At 33.6% G+C, this 22,365-nt stretch overlaps 5 protein-coding genes across 6 annotated transcripts; 3 read left to right on the forward strand and 2 right to left on the reverse strand.

Moving 5' to 3' along the window:
* Nucleotides 1-4,815: 4,815 nt before the first annotated feature.
* On the reverse strand, nt 4,816-5,598 carry LOC140831549 (protein PAM68, chloroplastic-like). The gene has a single exon (XM_073195297.1). The coding sequence runs from the start codon at nt 5,559-5,561 to the stop codon at nt 4,980-4,982; it is 582 nt and encodes a 193-aa protein (XP_073051398.1). The 5' UTR covers nt 5,562-5,598; the 3' UTR covers nt 4,816-4,979.
* Nucleotides 5,599-6,505: 907 nt separating this feature from the next.
* Nucleotides 6,506-9,797, reverse strand: LOC140831551 (uncharacterized). The gene is made up of 5 exons (XM_073195298.1): nt 9,389-9,797; nt 8,283-8,378; nt 8,139-8,187; nt 7,310-7,420; nt 6,506-6,713 (listed from the first exon to the last, which is right to left on the reverse strand). Exons 1-4 carry the CDS (start codon nt 9,764-9,766, stop codon nt 7,326-7,328), a joined length of 618 nt encoding a protein of 205 aa, XP_073051399.1. The 5' UTR covers nt 9,767-9,797; the 3' UTR covers nt 6,506-6,713; nt 7,310-7,325.
* A 1,363-nt stretch (nt 9,798-11,160) lies between these two features.
* On the forward strand, nt 11,161-12,671 carry LOC140831552 (cadmium-induced protein AS8-like). 2 transcript variants are annotated; one of them, XM_073195299.1, is made up of 3 exons: nt 11,161-11,286; nt 11,877-12,123; nt 12,299-12,666. In XM_073195299.1, the coding sequence occupies exons 2-3, from the start codon at nt 11,883-11,885 to the stop codon at nt 12,580-12,582; spliced, it is 525 nt and encodes a 174-aa protein (XP_073051400.1). In that variant the 5' UTR covers nt 11,161-11,286; nt 11,877-11,882; the 3' UTR covers nt 12,583-12,666. The 2 variants fall into 2 exon arrangements, with proteins under 2 accessions (XP_073051400.1, XP_073051401.1); XM_073195300.1 differs by lacking the exon at nt 11,161-11,286 and having other exon boundaries at nt 12,299-12,671.
* Nucleotides 12,672-13,742: 1,071 nt separating this feature from the next.
* On the forward strand, nt 13,743-14,264 carry LOC140831847 (agamous-like MADS-box protein AGL61). The gene has a single exon (XM_073195569.1). The coding sequence runs from the start codon at nt 13,743-13,745 to the stop codon at nt 14,262-14,264; it is 522 nt and encodes a 173-aa protein (XP_073051670.1).
* A 3,927-nt stretch (nt 14,265-18,191) lies between these two features.
* LOC140832041 (MOB kinase activator-like 1A) lies at nt 18,192-22,056 on the forward strand. Its single transcript, XM_073195813.1, has 7 exons — nt 18,192-18,437; nt 19,381-19,429; nt 20,006-20,114; nt 20,763-20,856; nt 21,003-21,136; nt 21,265-21,428; nt 21,818-22,056. Exons 1-7 carry the CDS (start codon nt 18,415-18,417, stop codon nt 21,887-21,889), a joined length of 645 nt encoding a protein of 214 aa, XP_073051914.1. The 5' UTR covers nt 18,192-18,414; the 3' UTR covers nt 21,890-22,056.
* Nucleotides 22,057-22,365: the final 309 nt, after the last annotated feature.

The raw sequence follows: 22,365 nt of genomic DNA on the forward strand, positions 1-22,365 counted from the left end.
TAGTAACAAATATAAAATCAAATTTCAACCAATATACTAATAAATACATAAATATATCAAAACCAATATTACATCAATAATAACTCAATAAATATTTAAAATAATTACATAAATAATACTCGTCTAGTTTTCTAGAGGCGAAAATATTTATCAAATCTGTGTAATCCAATTGTCAGATCATTTTTTCTCAATCGACAACATAGTTGGTCCATTTAATTTATCTTGCGATATTGTTAATCGGAGAAAATTCTTGTAGAAACTACACTTTTAGTCTCTGTGATTGTGGAAACTATAAAGTCAAAGAATTCTTTGAGTCGAAATAAAAAACCATAAAATGAAAGGACAAAGAAATCCCAAAAAACAATGAATTTCATCTTTCAACGGTCCACACTATTCACAATTTATTTTATTTTCTTAGACTATCAACTTATTAATTACACAAGTCGCGTATTAAATTTATATAAAACTCATAATTCAATTATAACTCATTAAAAAATTTAAATAATGCGATGTGCGCTTTAGTTATATATTTAATTAATATGATCTCTAAAAAATTACAGTGCACATATCGCAAGTAAATTTCATTTTCAGTGAGTATCCTTTGATATATTAATCTACAAATAAAAATATAAATGTGTATTTATAAAAAAGATTTAAAATAGAAATAAAGCATAATTCACGAAGAAAATTACTTACCTTCAAGATTAATAGAAACTAGCTACTCTGCACACGCGGTGCGTGTGTGTACAATTTTTTTTATAATTATTTATGGACTAAAATGAAATTTGACAAATTATCGAGGTACTAAAGTGCTATTTGAATAATTGTAATAAAAAAAATAAAAACAAAAATGTTTTTTGAAATTAAAAAAAAACAAAATGTAATTTTGATATCAAATAGGGGCAAAATAGGAAAACCAAAAAACAGACCAAAGATCTTCTTCTTCTTCTTCTTTTTCTTTTTAATCTTTTGGGCATATTGCGAATCAGCTTTACATCTAAGTTAATCAGTGTCTTTACCACCACATTAAAGATATCTTGGTAAGTCCCCAATTTATTATCTTTTTTCTCTTTCCATAAATTGTATGTTCTTCTGCCGCATGTAAAATGAAAATTGAAATTCTATCAAGGTCGTAAATCAACCTCTAGATATTTTTTGTGTCAGTAAAGTGAAGTGTACTTCTATACATGATTAATTGTAAACACATTAGATAACGCAAAAATTTCATATTTTACGAGACAACAACTCCACGTTTTAATTAAGAATCCAGTAACTCTTACGCGATAATATTACACACGATGAAATTCAAACCCGTGTAAGATAGGAAAATGAACATACAGAAGGAATAATTGTATCTCTTATATACATATATAATTTTGATTTGTTGTCCATCGAACATGTTTATTTCTATGTCCACAGTTGAGATAACACTCATATAATATATATACATTTTTGATATGTTTTCAACACGTCTAATAAGTACGTGTCATTTCAACAATGGACACAAAAGTGAGCATGATTAATAAACAGAATATCAAAACTCATATATGTGTGTAGTGTAGAGAAGCGGTGGTCGCACAAAAGAAAATCCAAATTGGAATTGAATCTCTGCAAAAATAGTGGAAAGATTCTGAATTAGGGCATCAACTGTTACATGTGTTTTGTCTGACCTGATGGTAGACAGAATTGTGTCGATGTTGTTCGTACGGGTACAAACAATTTAGAGGGTCGCATGCATGCATGCATGCATGACCTATCAAATTCTTCCTTGTGCAGAGATATATTTTACTTGATCCATCTTGTCTGTTGTCGGCACTGCTTTAATTCTTTCCTATTCAATAAATCACAAATATATGCTATTTATTTTGATTTAATTAAGGATATTTCATGAGAAAAATCATGTGATGGAGAGAGATCAAGGGAACCTACGTGTTAGCCAATATTGTTTAGTATTTTATGGAGCTATATATCTATGTATATATGTTGCAAGCTCAGGTCACCCAAATTTTTTACAAAATTTAAATTTATTAATTTTAGCAAATTTTGGATTAATCTCATGTTTCTCCGTTACTTAACTCACTTTAAAATAATTAAAAATTACAAAGTTTAAAATTTCGATTTAGGTAGCCCAATATTTTTGACTCATCTGCTTCCATTGCTGCTGTATGAAGAATGAGAAAAATTGTGCTTATTTTAAATATTATTTTGAAGTCAGTGAAAAGAAAAAGTAAGTAGTATTTGAAAATAAAAGTTTAAAGTTAATACAAGCTAAAATTTGAATGTTTGGAAAAAAATTGTTTCTAAACTTAATTTTTAATAAATGACAATATTATTCTTAATCTATACATCATTTATCTTTTTAATTATCAAAAATTTGATACACATCATTGACAATGTATTTATATAATTATTATTACATTTTGAATATTTTGTATCAAACTTAGTTTATCTTTTTATAAAATGAATTCTTGAAAATTTATATAATATTAATAAAAAACACACGAAAAAATTGTATAAATGCACAAACATCTCAAAGCACTTCCACCCTGGTAGAATCTAGAAGTCCTTCCAAAAAATGCTTCCAAACACTCCCTTTAATGTATCTCCAAAAATCCATTATTAATGATTTTAAAGGGATGTGGGAAACAAACAAGAACAATGCATGTTATACTTTGGTTGGCACTTTTTGCTCTACTTTGTTTGAGGTGGGACTAACCCCCTCTATTAAGTAAACAGATCAATTAATTAATAAATTAAACCACACACAATTCCAAGTTCATGTTGTGTTTGCTCGTTCAAATGATAAAAAACTGCCACGTGTCATCGACCATTAAAAGCGTCTCGTCAAGATTAGACTTAACTTTAACGTTTGGAATGTTCTTTTGTTTGCAAGAAATCATGCGAATAATAATGAAACCACTTAATCAATATGTAAAGTAGGGGATTTCGTGGTACATCTCACTCCCAAATTATTTTCCCTATTCCTCATTTTTTTGTACTTTGATTATTATATTACGTGAATTGTGATCTCCTTTTCAGTTTGTGTTCGAAACTTCTCTTCTAAGGATTGTTAAAAGAACAGACGGGTGGATGAAAATGACAAGGGGAACTTTAATTGCATTTAATTTATTGGGGAAAAAATATATAGCATGCAATTTGATCCTGTTCGAGGTGAATAATTGTCGTAATATAGCAACCTTAGTTTATTGTTTTCTATCCGCTGTCTATATCATGTATCAACTTGACTATGTTGGATAATATTTGTATCTTCCTTAAACTAGACTATAGAAAGGCAATAATGCTTTGCGATATATATATATATATATATATATATATATATATATATATATATATATAACTACTAGAATTTTATTTGAAAATCTAACATTATTTTATTTAGCAAGAATATGAACGTTTTCTTCCCACATTGATTAAACACCTCAATTTTTTAAACTAAATCTTAAAAAATCAGCACTAAAAAATTATGCAAATGCCTCTCATGCACTACTTTTGCTAAAGAAAAACTTATTGGAGCATTTTTCTTAGGGTGTTCAAAGTTTCGTTAACTGCCCGAAGTAAACTGAAACTGAAAATTCGGTTTAAACCGAAAACTGAACCATTAATTTGATTTAGTTTTTAGATTTTCAATTTTCAGGTCGGTTTTATTAGCTCAGTTAACCGAACTGAACCAAAAATCGATTTTTTTAATTCTTAAAAATCATTTTTTTAGTTTTAAAATAATATTTAATTTATTTTTATTAATGAAAAATTAAAAGAAATAGAAATTTATTTAAATTAAAAAGCCGGAAAGATATGAAATTTGGTTCGGTTTTCGGTTAGGAATTTTGGTGGAATTCGGTTCAGTCCAAATGAACACCACAGTTCTATAAATAGATTAGATGACTCTAATAGGAAACCTTGGATCGTGTGTAATTTGTAAACCAAGATTAGCAAAAGTTGATTTTAGAAAATTCACTAATATAAACATATCCATTTAGATAAATTAAACAACCAATTAGATTGATTGGTATTTGTGTTTAATAAATTGCCAGTGCGGCATTTCTCAAATTAGATTTTATTGCTTTGCACTTTGTTTTAAAGAAACATCAGGAGCTATGGCTCTAATCAAATTATTTATTTCCATTTAATTTTCTTCCGTATTTTGAAATCTGAAGCCCTTTAATAAGCAAGAATTAATAATCAGCCCATTCTAATGGAGCCCAAAACTAAGTAGTTCCACATCTGAACTATATATATTTAAATGCCACTGAAAAAAAAAGGGATTAATTTAAAAAATAGATCTGGTCAAATTTTTTTAAAAAAAATAACCCTCCATGTAGTGGTCAAAATTAAAAAAAATGTTGAACACTACATGGAGGGTTATTTTTTTAAAAAAAATTTGACCAAGCTCATAAAACAAAACAACCCAATTTAAAAAATAGACCTGGTCAAATTTTTTTTTAAAAAAATAACCCCCATGTAGTGGTCAAATACACTACATGAGGTAATATTTAAAAAAAAAAATTTGGCCAAGCTCATAAAACAAAACAACCCAAAAAAGGGTGGCTCTTGTACTTAAGATTCCAAGGTTTAGTGAACGAGTCTAAAGCAAAGTATTTGCCAAAACTGGCACAAGTATTATTGTTTGACAATCATACATAAAACTTGATCTTTGTTTAGACCGTGTGGCTCGCACTCCTACCTGCTGCATCCGCTTGATGGCACACTCGAGTCAGATTCAGTCTAGTATGAATCCAAATTCGGGATGACAATTTTTGTTATCCATAAAATATTTACGTTTAAATCTAGCTCCCATTTTGAATCCAAATTCGCATTTCACATGAATCTCATAAAATTGAGTAAAAACATAGGGAACGCATGAAAATATCACAATGAACACAAAACCCAGAAATTTGATAAACAAATTCCAGACATTAGAATCTTAAACCACTCTAATTCAAGGGGATAGAAAACGCATCCTACTTCTCTTTCGATCCACCCCAGAACGACTGCCAGAAGACAGGCCAATTCTTCTTAGCCTCATTCCAACCCAGAAGTGAGCCTTCCCTCATTGGATCCCAGCTAGAAGACACGATTCCATAACTAACCCCCAAAAGAGCAGTCCCAAAGAAGATAAACGACACAATGAAGGGTATCCAGGTGGGAACATCAATTTTGAATCCCACCTTGAGATAGTAAAAGAATGGGAAGAACAATAATCCAACGAAAAGAGGGATTCCCACTGATAATCCCATCCTGCTTATCATTCTGTTGGTCACTATCTCTGGGATAACGCCTTCTTCTCCGTCATCCACTTCTTCCTCATTATCATCATCACTGTCATAATTTTTCTTAGATTTCTCGGTTTTCTTAGTTGTTTTTTTGGGGCCAAAGCCTCTTGGAGAATTTAGAGTGGCTAAAACAGGATTAAGGTGTGTGAATTGGGACTGCTTTTTGGATGGGAATGGACAAAGAATTGGGAATGAGATTCCTTGTTTGGTTGTGGTTAATGGAGGTGGGAATGGTAAGGTTGGTGCTCTGGAATATGAATAGGTTTCCATTACAGGAATCGTTGGTGAATATGGCGTCCACAAATGCTGTAAACTGGAGCTTATCTGGTTCAACGAAGGTGTGCGTATTTACCATTATGCCCCTCACTTAAACTATATCTAACTTTCCTGTGCAGCTGTGGGCCGGTAAACTAATGATTAGTATGTAAATGATAAAGAAAATGATTGTTGTAAAAATATAATATATGATAGTATGTTTGGTAAGATTTTTAATAATATGATTATTTTGAAATTTTTGATGAAAAAACAAAATTGTCTTTCTTCTATTTTTTTCTTCTTTCACTCTGGCAGTGGCGGTGGTCCGACAACAGATCCGGCATTCGTGGTGGCGGCGACGTTCCGGCGTGGGCGGTCCGGCAACGGCTGTGTGGTGGCTGTCCGACGAAGGTCCGGCGAGGGCGGCGGCGACGGTCCGACAGTCGAGGTGGTTCAATAGCAGTGAAGGAAGAAGGGTACAATTGGAAAGAGAGTAGAAAAGATTGAGCTGGTTAAATAAAAATCATACCAAACATTTGATAAAATGTGATAAAATAATCTATCCTACTTAATCCAGCCAACCAAATGTAGCCTATAAAACTTGGGGGTTGAATTGCGCTAACGAATAATATTCCGTTTAAATGACAGTCACTCATCGGAAAATACTCAGTCTTTCAACAGTATCCATTAAAAGCCTAACATAAGGAATGCTTCTTAAAATTTTAGTTCTTAATTAACTCCGACCTCGTGAGAGAACTTTACACGATATAACCCTGCTCTTGAGTTCCACGAATATATTTTTTTTTTCAAAAATAGAAACAACAAACCAACAAAATCCCTACAAGGTTATACACACACTGATTGCCTTTAAGATTCAAGCGCCAAGCTTTATTCTGAATCATGGGTAGACGCTCTAAGCTCCCGGTCTTAGTATGAATTATTTGATTTTAAATCTAAGAATTATTTGATTATCCAGCGTATAAAATCACTTACTGCTCCTATTAGTATCAGGTTATTAACAATCACAACGAGTATAGTTTTAACGGACTCAACATTGAAAGTAAAAAAAAAAATTTATAGACAAAAGCTGGTAAGATTGCTGCTAACCCAAAACTCCAGATGCCATTTCATACGCCTTCGTGTTATGATTTTGCATCCATTTAAATCCTGTCAAAAAAAAATGCTTAGCAAAGGAACTTAATATAAATCCACACACTGGGAATTTTGGTGATGAAGAACTTTTCCATTCTTTTCTGCAACAAGAAAAATATATCATAAAATTTTATCTTTGTTTTATTTAAGAGATGATTGTTCTTACTTCCCTCTGAAACAACTTACAAGCCAAACATAGTTCGGATTTCAAATGATTGTGGTCATCTGTTGAAGACATCAGATGGAAATTTCATATTGAAAAAACTTGCAAGCTAAATATAGTTCGGAATTCGGATTTTAAAATTTCACCCTTTAAGTTTTACTTCAAGTGATTACTTTATGTGATCACCACATGCGTAGATTTCGGATTTTTAATTCCACCCGTTAACTTTTACTTTACATGATCAACATAAAAGTAGATAGGAATTTTAGGTCTTCTAATTTCATGGATTCAGGATCCTGTTTTAGGTTCATAGATTCATTCAAGCATCCCAATTGAATATGAAACAAAAGACAGTTCCAATCTGAAAAAAGTTTCAATAAATTGGAATAGAAGCACAATAACTCCAGTCTCCAACAATAAAAGAGAGATGACCAAGCTTTATCTTTACCTAAGAACTCCATTTATCAAACTGTGATCGACGAGATTCCATATCGGCTCCTAAGTGCAGCTATGCCTTTCTCATAAGTTTGTTCCAGCACAGGAATAGATGTTTCACAAACTGAAATTTAAAACAAATTATAGGTAAAAGGAACCAGTAGCTCTTCAGGCTGCAGAAATATATCTGTATTGTATTGCACGACACCATTAATGATTCTAGCTAGACACTTTGATCATGAATTTATGTAACAAATTTGTGTACTAATTAGCCAGGTCAGAATGTTTATGCAAGTTGTGAAGTGTAAAGGATGGATGATCTAGAATGTATTATTTGTTAAAAAGACTATTAGGTTCTGTTACAAATAGTTAATATTTTTATAAAAGTATATTTTACAAAAATATATATATATATAAAATGTTTTAAAAATTGTTTAAGAACAAATATGTATTTGGAAACTATTCTATAAACACGTTTTCATGATTAAAAAGTAATATGTTTTAATTTTCATCATTAACTTCATTTTTTAAAATATTAAAAAACATATTTCAATTGTTCTTTGAAAATAAAATGTTTTAACAAAAATTTGATCTAAATACATGCTTAAAGTTTTTTTTCACTTATAAATAGTAAAAAAAAATTAAAGTACTTATCCAAATGAAACCTTAATTTATGTCTTACTAACAAAATTTAAGGAATCACACAACTAAATGCTTTGATAGAGAAGAGAACGAATAGGAGAAAAACACAAAATAGAGGAGAAAACATCTTGTTGCACTTGTAGTGAAATGGTAGACAATGGTAACTAGACATGAAAGATTAACAAATAGAACAAGCTTACAACGAGATGATGTGGCTTGGGCTTCTGCTATAAACTCTGCATATGAAGCCTGAAATAATACAACATAAGAGAAGAGTGTGACACTAAAACTGCACGAAGGACTTGATGTCGAATCAGATATCTTAAAAATAAACGCATGCTCACCATCGTTGCTTCTCGACCATCTTTGATTCGCTCAGAAATCTTCTTATAATCCTTATCTGCTTCATCCATCACTTGCTGAAATGCTTGGGTCTGTATCTGCTAATGCGGTGAAAAGAGTAAGGTAAAAATATATGTCAAGAATAATATATAATCACCTAACATCACTAGTTACTGAAATTTCCCTTATGATGAATAGAGAAAAGTGGAACCAGCTTAGTTGATTCATTGAATCGTCAAATAAAATCAAGTATATAGAGAATATAGAAAAGTGGATCTAGCTTATTTGAATAATTGAATCGTCAAATAAAATAAACTACATAAATTTGGACCCCCTTCCGATTGATATCTTACTTCGGGAGGATATAATGGCTGAAACACATTGATCAAGATCATTCTCCTTTAAAGGGCAACAATTGCTCGTGCATATGAGTAATTCATAGTTGGATACAATTTTCGGAAGACCATAGTTCGCAAATTTTGTAAACATGTAATTTCTTGCAATACAGTGCTATGTTGCAAAAAAATTATATCACTGCTTATTGAACTTCTGTTCTCTACTATTACTGGTGCATAGTCCAAACAGTTGTGAAAAAGGAAATTATTAGTACCGGTGAAGCAGACAGAGTATAATGCAATAATGAGGTGCAACATTTTGGAAAATGTTGACTCCTACAAGCTAAGCATCCTTACAGAATTTGATGATCCGTTCTCTCTCCAATTTTTGAAGTAAGAAATACATTTCAATAACAACGTACAGTGGTTTATGCTTGACTTGTTCTGATCAATTTAACAGAGAGCAGATGCCACCAATTATGCTTCGCTAGTTTGGAAAAAACAAGCAGTAACATTCAGTACTATAGAACTTCTATAGAATTCGGAACAAATAAACATTTCTAGTTGAGAGAATGCTACTGTAACAAATTACAACGACATTTTTTAAAAAAATCAACGACGTTCTAAATAAAGTTCTGCTTAAATAAAATATCAACAACAATTCAATTTCTAACAAGGATAGCGAAAATTAGAAACAATAAGCGAATATCAATGATGAACACAAATGAAGCTAAATATAAACGAGGAAGGTATCCGAACGAGAGCAGCCAGACCTTGTGTCGTTTCCTGAGGCGACACTGAGATGCCTCGATGTCCTTTAAAATCTCAGAATGCGACATCTCCAGCTTCCGCTTGATGAAATCCAGGTTCGAGATAGCCATGTTTTTCAGATCACTGATCGTGCTCACGTTTTTTAGCGATTGCAACTTCTGAGGAGAAAGTCCGGTAGGCTTCATCAGCTTTTCATCACTCTTCTTCTTCGATGACGAGGCGATATTTGTCAGTCCATTGAGATTGAAGTCAAACAGTGTCTCCGGAGACTTCGCCGGTGACAGCGTGGGGCTCCTTTCTGCTGCAGTGTCAGACACCGGAGTGAGCGGCGTAGCCAGACTCTTCCCCGCCGCAGCTCTTTTCGTCGTTCTCTTCCTCATTTTTCACTTCAAATATTTATTACCCGATCAAGTACTTCCATGAGAGCGTGAGCGGGACGAATTTATTAGGGCGGGAATGTGGAAGGTTTCAGCTTTCAAGCGTTTAATATCAAAAAGAAATTATGTAAGATTAAATAAATTATTATGAATTATTTCCCTTTAGTTATTAAATAAAACTTTTATTTTGTTTATAGTATATATATTGTTTGAAAAATACTCATGTTCCACGCATTAAATAATGGAAATTCTTTTTTATTTAGAAAAAGGAATGGAAATACAAATGAATCAAGTCATCAAAATTGGTGACCATTTTTTTTAAAAAAAATCTTGATCCTATTTTATATTAATATCTGGGATTAATCTAATAAATTGTGCAAAAAATTATGGATCCTATTTTGTGGTAATATCTGGGATTAATCTAAAAATTGTACAAAACACAATTTATTATTTAAATCTTACCGATGATCTAAAAAAATTATAGTATTATATTTTTTTTTTTATAAAAATAAACAGATGCTTTTTGTCCAGGGTCTTTTATTCATGACTTGCATGTCCTTTGGATGTACGTGGGCAGTGGGAAGGACAGTTTGCTAAGATTTTGTCTCATCGTTCATCCCAAAAAAAAATTGATGAGACGTTTTATAAATCAATTTTATAAAATATAAATATAATTAACTCATTATATGAATAATGAGTTATTTATAAAAAAAATATTATTTATTTTTATAAATAAATATAAATATAATGGCAAAAACTTGTGTGAGAAGATCTCACGGGTCATATTTGTGAGACGGATCTCTTATTTGGGTCACCCATGAAAAAGTATTACTTTTTATGCTAAAAGTATTACTTTTTATTGTGAATATGGGTAGGGTTGACCCTTCTCACAGATTATGATCCGTGAGACGGTCTCACATGAGACCTACCCAAATATAATTAACTCATTATGTGAATAAAGAACTATTGTCATCACTTATCCCCGGATTTGCCGATTTCCGTGGACACTGGCACCATATATAATATCGATTTTCTAAACATTATATTATACTAGTTAAAAATAATAATTAAATTGTCAAATATAACGATATCATCAATTTTATAATATAAAAACAAAAATTAATTTTATTATATATATATAGAAGCGTACTTATATATAATAATTAAATTTTCAAATATAACGATACTATCAATTTTATAATATAAAAACAAAAATTAATTTTATTATATACATAGAAGTGCATATATTTGTGAAGATTAAACTCGAGTTGCTAATCTTTAATACGTATTAATAAATTTCGATCTAATTCGGGTTATATTAATCAAGTAAATTATAATACACACAATAAAACAAATTTCCAAAATATATACTTGGATATCCTGAAACGTGGTATGTCGGTATATATCTATAAAAAGGTGCTTTGTGTTATCCGCAAAAGCTTGCGGTTGCGCTTGAACGGTGAACGCGGCGACGTATTCACACTGGCTTACCTCTGACACACGATAAACTCATTCAGTTCCAGGTACGAATTCTTCAATGACTTATTTTAACGAAACTGTAATTATCAAAACGAATTTTCCATTTTTCTGTGGGTTCTTCTTCCATGCACGCACAGGAACGGAATGCTATAATTTTTTTCCAGGTTTTTCCTTGCGCGCAGTTTTGTTTTTGGGTAGAGTTTCAATTTAAATTCGTCAGAATTGGGTCTATCAGTCCTTTTAACTAGTGGGTTTTCGCCGCCGGCAGTCTGCATGGACGTTTAATTTACCGCGTGAAGATACATGTATGCACACGAGCTAGCGAATACACACACACATATATATATATACGGTGTGTGTGTGTGTGACTGTGTGTCTGTGTGAGTGTTTGTGTTTGTATATATATCTGAATTACAGTTTTATACGGCAAGTCAGAGATCATTTTTATAGAGTTTTTATACTTTTAAGTTTAGAGTTTTGGTCTTGTCACGAGTGTGTTCTATATATGTAGTATTCCTGAAGACACCATGGCATATTAGTCATGAATTGAAATACTTTGTGTACATTGCTAACTTTTGAATATTGAAATAATTAATTGTTTCCTGATTCTCTACTTTTTGTTTCTCAATTTCAGGTTAAAATGATTATAAAAAGCATTTTCAGAAGATATGAAAGATGGAACCCAGTGCATCCAACGTACGGAGCCTTTTGGGGAGCTGGAATAGGCATCGGTTGCGGCGTGGGATGGGGTCCTGGCTTTGGCCCTGAAGTAATTGGTTATGTTGGATCTGGCTGTGGCGTCGGGTTTAGCGTTGGCTTCACTTTGCTCGGTTTTGGCATTGGCCTTCCAACCAATTACATCTTCACGGTCCCTCGTAATGGTACATTTCTGATCACTTTTGAAACCCATCCTTTTGTCATTGCAAATTCTTTTATATCAATTGCTTAGATGCGACATAAGCATGTAAAAACAGAAGATAATGGCTGCCGCTTCTTTTTTTGTTTAAGGTGTAAAATGAAGGAGACGATAGATTAATCGTTTAATTCTTGTGTTAGCTTTTATGGTGACAAGAAGAGGAGCATTGGAAGCTGCTCGGGCTAGAGGTTTGCTTGCAAACAGAACCAGTGAAGAAGTTAGCTGGGACGCAAGCAGATCGTGCATTTTCGATGTCCAACGAAATCTACTCGAGTTTAAAAATCCACTGGAGAACGGAATGAATCTATCCGACATGAGAACCATGCTGATTTCCAATACAAAACCCGTTACTGATTGTTTACAAAGATTTGGTGGAAACTTGTTTCCTTTATGGTCTACTAAAATAGTCAAACAACCAAGATAGTTTGTTACCTTAAAGGATTTGTTGACGATGATTATTATTGTTATTGTTATTATTAAGAGTGTTTTTTTTTTTGTCAATTACATTGTATAATTTTAAGTTCTGGTGTTATTAATTTTTCAAGTAATTTTAAGTTCTGGTTTATTAATTTTTCAAGAAATTGAACCAATTAGTAGGGGAAAAAAACTATTTTCTCTTACTATAATAGATGTTATTTTAAAAAAGAGTAGGTTTTTGTGAGATGGTTTTACGAATCTTTTATATGTGAGATACCGATATTCACAACAAAAAGTAATACTATTAGCATTAAAAGTAATATTTTTTATGCATGATTCAAATAAGATATTCGTCACACGAAATAAGACTTGTAAGAATAGTAGGGAAAAAAACTATTTTCTCTTACTATAATAGATGTTATTTTAAAAAAGAGTAGGTTTTTGTGAAATGGTTTCACGAATCTTTTATATGTGAAATACCGATATTCACAACAAAAAGTAATACTATTAGCATAAAAAGTAATATTTTTTTATACATGATTCAAATAAGATATCTGTCACACAAAATAAGACTTGTAAAATTGTCTTACACAAATTTTTGCCTTTAAAAAAATCTCAGTTGTTGTGCATAAAAAAAAAAAAAAAAAAATTGGCCAGACAAAGAATGAAAGGAAACACGGCCTTGAGCAGTTTCTATGACTTTTTAGGGAAACTAATAGATTTATATTGAGACTCAAATCCTTTCAAATATGGTAAAATTGGGATCGCGATTTACCAGTCATGATTTTCTTTTTCAAATTGCACTCCAAAAAATTTAAAACAACTGACACGTGCTACATAAATAAACTTTATTAGATTTGGACTTCTCCAGAGAATACATAGATTCAGATTTTCTAATTTTATGTAAATATCTAAAACCAATTTTAGATAAAATTTTAAAGTCCACTATTTTTAAAAGTTCGGGATTGGATCCGAACCAATCCATCGTCTCTTCAGATCAATTTTGATTTCCTGCGAGAAACTTGGTGGGATACCAATCAAATACGTACATAAATAAATAAATATCACAAAAATTACTATAAAATCGATTTTTCTCTATAAATATATAGTTCGTGGTCGACTTACTCTCTCTCTCTCTCTCTATTTCATGCATATGCGGCCGTACCAATGAACGTCCCAGAAGACCAAATAGTTGAAGTTATGGACGTCTTAAACAAGAAGAAACGAAAAGACAGGAGGGTGGGGATCAAGCTGATCGAGGACAGAGGTGAACTGAACACGACCTTCACAAAACGGCGCCAAGGCCTCTTCAACAAGATCACCGACTTCTGCCAGAAATTCGACGCCCAGGCGGGGTTCATTGCCTTCTCCATGTCCGGCAACCTCTACGTGGGAGGGGATCCTGAATTCAACCCGCTTTTGAAGCGCTACCTTGCCGATCCTTCTTCTTCTGTGGCCAAGAAGGGTACTGCTGCTGTTGCAGAAACCCTGCTTCTTTGTGGATCAGAGATCCCCGAGAAGCCCGCGCTGACGGATATGGAGAACAGGATCAATGAGGCGTTGGGGAAGGGTCCACCCGCCTGGGATATGATTCTGGAGAACCTGGGGTTCGGCCAACTCCAAGAGATTGAAAAGGCTCTACAAGTAGTGAAAACCAAGATTGCGGCGCGTGACGTGATGACTAACTAGATCGATCACGAGTCAATTCTAGGATTCTTCGACTTTCTATATTTTTTTATTTTTTTTTCTTTTTTGATTAGTAACTGTTTCGTATTGATTGATTCAATTTTCAGGTGTCTGGTTGAGTTCATTATAAATCTGTTAGGAACCATTGATGAATTATAACGAGTTTGAGATATTGATTAAGTATTGTTTGAGGTACGTATACATGTTATTATTGAATGGCCTGCAATAAAACAATATGGAATACCAGAGAGACGAAAGCATGGACTTTTTGCTCAATTGCATGTACTCAAAGGAACTTTCCATAATTCCTTTCTGGGATGTGCATCACTTTTGAATAATCAACACTTTTCTTCTCCATGAATACTTCTGATATTGAAAGTTCACCGAGTCCCTTCGCTATTTCTCCATTTGCTTCAAGGCAATTCAGAATTTGCAAGTTCTTTAACACGAGTAAAGATATTGGGACTCTCACTCCCCTTGTGTACGAGAATTCTTGAGAGGGTGGACCTCCATAGATGAGTAGATGCCGTAAATTCTTCAACCCTTCCATCCCACAAGGAAGTTCCTCCACTTCTGTTCCTCGGATATCAAGTGTCAGCAGATGTTTTAGCCTGCCAACAGAATTCGGAAGATTGCTGATCCTAGTTCCTCTGTGACCCAAGTATCTCGGCTTTAGGTATGTTATCGATTGGGGCATCCCTCAATTCTAGTACCCTCAATAACATAAAGTTAGATAAAAGTGTATCCAGGGGAAGGTTATTATAATCTTTAACATTGAAGGCGGAAAATAATTTCGTGCCCAAACTGAATAGCTGAGTCAGCATAAATGGATATCCGGCGTGCTGGTATTCCATCTTTGAGATCTTGTGGATTACATAGAGATATGAAATGATCTTTTCAGAGGTGAAAAGAGCTAGCTCCCGCATCAAGTCATGCATTTTACATACTTTGGGTCTCAAGAAACTGCTACTCTTCTCGACTTGAAGAAGGCATCTAGAGATGAGTTCTCTCAAATAATCTTCATGCTCCAACCCAAACAATCCTTCCGCCATCCACAACCTAAACAATCTAAAAAAAATTCTTCCGCCATCCACAACCTAAACAATCTTCATGCTCCAACCCAATGCTCAGCAGGGAAACAACAACAATCAGAAAGCAGTTCCTTGAGAAAATATGGTAAATCTTTGAAGCTAAGCAACATAACTGTTTTTACTTCATCTAGCATAGAATTGTTGCTGACATGCCAGCTAAAACTATCGTAAATTTCCTTCCATTCTATTCCGAGCGATCTTTAGAAGCAATCAAACCACCCAGGGCAAGTGTGAAGTGAGTGTCTCGCAAGTTGGCATCTTGAGTCAAGCCAAGTCGGTGGATGGGTTTCAGTTATAGGCAACGACTAATTGGGATAACAAACCAACTGCCAGGTGTAACAGATAGGCATCTCAATCGATGGGAGGCGGGAATATAAAAGGAAGATGGAAGGCTTGAGAAATGAGACGAATGAGAAAAGAAATCACAGAGGGACGATCGAAGAGGGAGAAAAAGAGAGATCTGAAAATCATAAAAGATTGTATTCTTTGTTCTTGATCAAAGCTCTGTAATTGTAATTGTAATCGAGTAACTTGGTTTATTCAATACAAGATTGGTTGCTTTCCCACAGACGGCGCCACAAAGTGGTGTCCTAATGGTGTGCTTACTGTTTTAGCATCATGCATATTGAAACGTTTGTAGTCGACCGGACTTAGCACACGCAATAAGATGTCTTTACCTTATTTGGTACAGCTATTAGCTGGAAAGCTGCATTACAGTCAGTGGTAGCTCTATCTACTACCGAAGCAGAGTTTATAGCTGTCACGGAAGCAATTAAGGAAGCAATCTGGTTGAAGGGACTCCTAGCTGAGCTTGGAATAAAACAAGAACATGTGGTGGTAAACTGTGATAATCAAAGTGCGATCCATCTGTCAAAGAACCTTGTATTCCACGAACGATCGAAGCATATCGATGTCAAGCTGCACTTTGTAAGGGACATCATCTCTAAGGGAGAAATCAAACTTGAGAAGATAGCAACTGAAAACAACCCTGCAGATATGCTAACAAAGTCACCGCCTCATATCAAGTTCAAGTCCTGCTTGCACTTGATTAATACAGTGACTGCAGAATAGATCAAGGTGGAGAATGGAGAGTAGCCAAGCTTGGAGACAAGGTGGAGATTTGTGAAGTGAGTGTCTCGCAAGTTGACATCTTGAGTCAAGCAAAGTCGGTGGATGGGTTTCAGTTATAGGCAACGGATAATTGGGATAACAAACCAACTGCCAGGTGTAACAGATAGGCATCTCAATCGATGGGAGGAGGGAATATAAAAGGAAGATGGAAGGCTTGAGAAATGAGACGGATGAGAAAAGAAATCACAGAGGGACGATCGAAGAGGGAGAAGAAGATAGATCTGAAAATCATAAAAGATTGTATTATTTGTTCTTGATCAAAGCTCTGTAATTGTAATTGTAATTGTAATTGTAATCAAGTACCTTGGTTTATTCAATACAAGATTGGTTACTCTCCCGTGGACGTAGGCACTTCTTTGCCGAACCACGTAAATCTCTTTGCATGTGTTATATTGCTGTGTGTGAGTTGCTGTAATTGCATATCCGAGAAGAACGAATCCTAACAACAAGAATTGCCAGAGGTAGACCCTCACGCTTATCAACTAAAACCCGAGATATACTCGAGTTCAGGAGGACAACTGCAACAAGTTTCATTGCCAAAAGCCTTATTTCTAAACAGGGTCCAAGCACCTTCCCTTGATAAGGGCAGAGAATGGAGGACATGGCTTCCAACCCCGTAGGAGTAAGATGCTATGTCTTCAGTCTTCCTTTTGGGTCCTAATATAAGTCGACTCCCGTTTTTTTTTTTTTGTCTGGAAGGGAAACGCTTACATGCTTCCACGAAAAACTGCTCCTGACATCATCGAGGGCAAATAAGTACACTAGATCAATTTTATTTATATAGATTTATACGTGAATAATTATTTGAGTTATTGGACTTTAATATATATATATATGTGATAGATTATGGTAATAAGTGTACGTATGTATAACATGTATTGAGTTTGAGAAAAACATGTCAATCATATTAATATCAGGCGTTTACCCATCATTGGGATCAAGCAGGCCCATCCAATGTAGCGTACAACTACTTAAACGGGCCTTTTTTGTTCTGCCCAAACCCACCATATTTCCATATCACGATCCCTTAACGTGGATCGAAATTGGTGGGTGAGTCAAATGGAATACCGTTTAGTACCAACTTAATCAATATTTATTTGTTTTTTTAATAAAAAATATTAATATTTAAAAATAATAAATTATTAAACTATTAATAAATAAGAAAAAACAACTTAATTTAAAATAACTTGTTATTGATTTTTACATTATTATTAAACATGTAGTCTATATTGGTTTTCAATTTTATCAATATACTTATTACGACAACTAGTTTTCGTCATTTTAGTTGAAATGTCAAAAAATTCACAAAATTTTTAAATTAAGATATTTGAACGAGAAACTAAAATTCAATATAAAGTTGTGTGCTAAAAGTGATGATAGCATTAAATTTCAAATTGAATATAATAGTAAAGTAATAACCATAAATAAATTTAAATTATGTAGAAGCTCTTATTATTTAATGAGAATATTTTCGTCATCAGAAATTTAAATATAGATATAATCTTAGGTGGATAAATTTGGATATTTCGATGGCTAATCAAAAAAATTGCCAAAAAAAAATATGACTGAAATTTATGATTATGAAAAAAGATTATAAATATATTGGGTCAGAACACAAAAGTTTTTTTTTTGGGGGGGAAATTACATTTTTGTGTGTGGATATATATATATATATATATATGTGTGTGTGTGTGTGTAAAGACATTTTATTACATCACTCCCGGACCCCACCCCTGCGCTGGTAGTTCTGTTTTGTTCTGTTTATTATTGGAGGGGAAGTCAGTGCTCGACAGCTTTTTTCGACGTTTCCTCTACAACTGCTCCAATCCCATAAATACGCCAACATATTCCTCTGTGTGTGTGTGTGTGTGTGTGTGTGTGTGAATTATCTCTTTTTTCATCCCATTCCATCCATCTTTCTATCCGGAGCCATGAGTCTCTTTGGCCTCGGCAGGTGATTTCTGTTCCTAAATAACATTTCATTTGGGTGTATTGATAGATATCTCTTTTTGTGATTGATTTATAATCAGATCCGTCCCTTTCTTGGATTGATTCTTTGTTTTGTTGATGCTATTTTTTTGCGTTTGGCTTTTCTTGATTATTGTCATCTGGTTTTTTTCTGTGATCTGTGCTATCCTTTTCTTTTTCTTTTTTTTCTTTTGCTGCTCTTTTGATGGATTTATCAAGAAAGAAGATGAACTTTTATCTTCAAAGATCGAAATTTTTGAAGAGGGAAAGTTCGTGTCGGAGGAGTCTAATGAAGGGTAAAAGGTTTAACCTTTCAGTTTTGAGGGTACATGATGCATTAATAGCTTTATGATTGTGAAGAAGGGATTGAAACATAGCTTGTTTGTGAGATTTTGCCAGTGAATCTATATGTTGTCTGGAGGACAGTTGAATCTTCAAGTATTTTGTAAAAAATCACATTTTTACCTGGATAATCGTTACAACATGTGCTAGAAGATTGGAATCGTGAATAAAGGGATTGAAATATGGCTTACTTTTTAAAGTTGAGCTGCACGATATATGAATTTGTGATCTTAGGCCAGTGAGTCGAATCGAACTTCTCTGCTATTTGAATCCCTGTGATTTTTTTACCAATAAAATGTCTAGAGGAAATTGTTTCCCTAAAGGCACAACCGAATGATGTTTGAACATTGGAAATTTGTAATTATCTGCATGTTATATATGAAGACAGGAAACAGGTGCTTCAGAAATCCTTTTATTGAGTTACTTGTGGTGCTAAATTGGTCTGTAGCTATTTCCATTATCTTAATCTCAATTACCTTAATCAATTCAATCCAATAATTTTCTCTTGTATATGTTTATTTGTTATTGATACTTTATTTTGAGTGCTTCTCGTTATTTTTGACCTCTGCTTTTAATTTCTCAAACAGGAACCAAAAAACATTCCGTCCAAAAAAAAGTGCACCGTCAGGGACTAAGGTAAGGTGGCATTTTTGCGATATAAACTTTATTTCCATTTCGGTTTCTCAGTTATTACCATGTGGTGAAGAACTTCAGTTTGAAGAATGCTCATTTTTTAAACCTCTATGTTTTCTGCTGGCAGAAACAAAATAAATTCGAACCTCCTACGAATTGAGAACTTTGATTTTCTTTGACTGTTGATTTTAAAGATTTTCAAATATTGTACTTCTTTTGATTATGTGGCACTTATCTGCCCCTCCTCTATTCTCCAAGGAAATTTCTACTTTATTTGCCATACATAACGATGCCCACACCAAGAGGGAAACTTGACTTTTAGTTTGTGTTAATGTAAATTCCATTCTCATTTCATCGAGGATTTACACTGTAAAGGGGTAGTTACACTTTCCTTTTTTCTTTTTCTCTCCCATATCCACATTTTTCTCATTCCATAACTCACTGTTCGACTTATTGTGATTTTCAAGTTGTACTTTCTTTCTGGATGCTCTGTATCCACGTTTTGCATTCTGCATACCTTTATTTTTAATTGTAACAGGTACCACGTTACATTATTTAATCAGTATAATCAATTGTTAGGGGGCACAGCTGAGAAAGCATATTGATGCCACTTTGGGTAGTGGAAACTTGAGAGAAGCTGTAAGGCTACCTCCCGGCGAGGATATAAATGAATGGCTTGCTGTCAACAGTACTCTCTTTCTCCCCCTCTGCATGTGTACCATTTACGTGTGTTTGGAACTAAGTGGAAGTATGCTTATTAAGTTGTTCATTTTTTCGAATTTACATTTACATTCTCAGGTTTGGTTTGGATATTAGATGAACATACAAATCAGTACAAGTGTGTTGATTTAATGAATGAATGAAAAAAATAACACACAACAATACGAATAAACATCTTGCAGTCTTTATTTAAAAGTGAGACAATGCATGCTCCCCTTCAATCTAGTTGTGTAAGATTTGGATGAGTAGAGCATGCTTATGAGTTGATCGAGCAAATTAATCTCGATCTCACTAGAGCTGAAGATTGTTTGTGCTTGAGCTCAATTTTGGTTGTTTATGAGCCTGTGAACTTTTACGAACTCAACTGAAGTTTGACTCTTTTACACCCCTATGTTAATCTGCTTCTCTTAACTTGAGCCTTTTATATATTTCATGCCTTATTTAGAAGATTATAGCTTATGGATTATAACGTATATAATTCCATGAACCCTAGTTATATGCTGGAAACTGTACAGATGCATAGAGTGCATTACTTTTTTCCCTTTCTTTGTGCATCCACTCTCACTTTGAGGATCATAATTAAAAAGTCGGTTTGATTATTATTTTTACTTTTCAGCTGTGGATTTCTTCAATCAAGTGAACCTTCTTTACGGAACACTCACAGAGTTCTGCACACCAGAGAACTGCCCTACAATGTCAGCCGGCCCTAAGTACGCCTCAATTATTTTTGGATAACAAATGTTTCACAGTGATGTATTTCCAGTTAATAATGTCAATGATATACCCCCAATCACCATCTTTATGAAGAAACTTAGAAATCATGTGTTACCCGAGCTGAGCCATAATTGTTTTGCAGATACGAATACAGATGGGCAGACGGCGTACAAATCAAGAAACCTATTGAAGTTTCGGCTCCTAAATATGTTGAGTATTTAATGGATTGGATCGAAACCCAATTGGACGACGAGTCAATATTTCCTCAAAAACTCGGTAATAATAATATCTTATGCTATCACCTCCTTGAATACACATTGGCCGTGAGTCTCTTTATTCGTTTGAGATTTCTATCGTCTTGTTTTTTTGATGACACACCAAACTGACAAAAGAAAATACTGCAGGAACTCCATTCCCTTCAAATTTCAGGGATGTTGTGAAGACCATATTCAAACGTCTGTTTCGTGTATATGCACATATATATCACTCTCATTTTCAGAAGATTGTGAGTCTCAAAGAGGAGGCACATCTAAATACATGTTTCAAGCATTTCATACTATTTACCTGTGTAAGTTGTTTATCCTTGGGATCTCAGTATATTACTTATTTTTCATCACCACTCAGCTCGAAATCATCAAAACTTTCCTAGCTCTCTTTTTAGCTTATTATTTAACAAAATGATCTATTTTTTATCCGATTTTTTTTATATTTCACTTGTTTGGTTTTTTGGGCAAACAATTATCCAATTAATAGTTTATTTTATTCTCACTTCAGATCATTTTTTGGCTTATAAGAGCCAGCTAGCTAGATACTGAGCTCGAATATGAAAATACCTGTTATTTCTACTAGGCTTTGCTCAATCATTCTTGAGATTCTTGGGTTTTTCAGTGGCATCTCACATATCCCTTCCTTTGTTTCACAGTTTCAATTTGATGAAGATTTGCTTTGATTGTGCAGGAATTCATGCTGATAGACAAGAAGGAACTGGCTCCTCTGGAAGAACTCATAGAATCCATCGTCCCATATTAAAGACGTGTTTAGATGATTCGAACTGACTTTTATTTATGAATCAAGTGTTTGGTTGCAACCCCAGTAACGATTTTAGCATTACTGATGTTTCGCAGCTATTTACTTATCATGTTCCTGTAAGAATCCAGTTGCTTGTGTTCTCATATTATGTGCTTGTCTTGCATAAACATGTCCAAACAAACAAAAGCATCTTTTTCATCTGGCATTACAAATTGCAGCTAGCATATACAGAGGTGCAAATTTCAGCCTGTAGTTTATCGTCAGCTACCCGTTGCGAAAATCACGGAACTAATAATACAAAGTTAGAAACACGTTGAAACATGCTTGAATTTCCATTTCATGTTCGAAACAAAAAGAGGAAGTAAAATTTATTATGAATTTACGATGAGACTTTATCTTGTCATTTACTTGCTCGTTTGATCTTTTTGATTATATGCATACATCTGAGAAAGACTACAGACTCCCAAGAATCAATA

The sequence above is a fragment of the Primulina eburnea genome, chromosome 5 (genome assembly GCF_022965805.1).
Source record: "Primulina eburnea isolate SZY01 chromosome 5, ASM2296580v1, whole genome shotgun sequence".
Classification (NCBI taxonomy): Eukaryota; Viridiplantae; Streptophyta; class Magnoliopsida; order Lamiales; family Gesneriaceae; genus Primulina; species Primulina eburnea.

Excerpts from the sequence above, each read along its gene's own strand:
- LOC140831847 (XM_073195569.1), top strand. The coding sequence starts at position 13,743 with ATGAACGTCCCAGAAGACCAAATAGTTGAAGTTATGGACGTCTTAAAC.
- LOC140832041 (XM_073195813.1), top strand. The coding sequence starts at position 18,415 with ATGAGTCTCTTTGGCCTCGGCAG. Across the intron at positions 19,430-20,005 it reads GTGCACCGTCAGGGACTAAG|GGGGCACAGCTGAGAAAGCA; the intron begins GTAAGGTGGCAT and ends ATCAATTGTTAG. Across the intron at positions 21,429-21,817 it reads ATTTCATACTATTTACCTGT|GAATTCATGCTGATAGACAA; the intron begins GTAAGTTGTTTA and ends TTGATTGTGCAG.
- LOC140831549 (XM_073195297.1), bottom strand. The coding sequence starts at position 5,561 with ATGGAAACCTATTCATATTCCAGAGCACCAACCTTACCATTCCCACCT.
- LOC140831552 (XM_073195299.1), top strand. The coding sequence starts at position 11,883 with ATGATTATAAAAAGCATTTTCAGAAGATATGAAAGATGGAACCCAGTG. Across the intron at positions 12,124-12,298 it reads CTTCACGGTCCCTCGTAATG|CTTTTATGGTGACAAGAAGA; the intron begins GTACATTTCTGA and ends TTCTTGTGTTAG.
- LOC140831551 (XM_073195298.1), bottom strand. The coding sequence starts at position 9,766 with ATGAGGAAGAGAACGACGAAAAGAGCTGCGGCGGGGAAGAGTCTGGCT. Across the intron at positions 8,188-8,282 it reads ATGGTCGAGAAGCAACGATG|GCTTCATATGCAGAGTTTAT; the intron begins GTGAGCATGCGT and ends GTATTATTTCAG. Across the intron at positions 7,421-8,138 it reads CCAAGCCACATCATCTCGTT|TTTGTGAAACATCTATTCCT; the intron begins GTAAGCTTGTTC and ends TTTAAATTTCAG.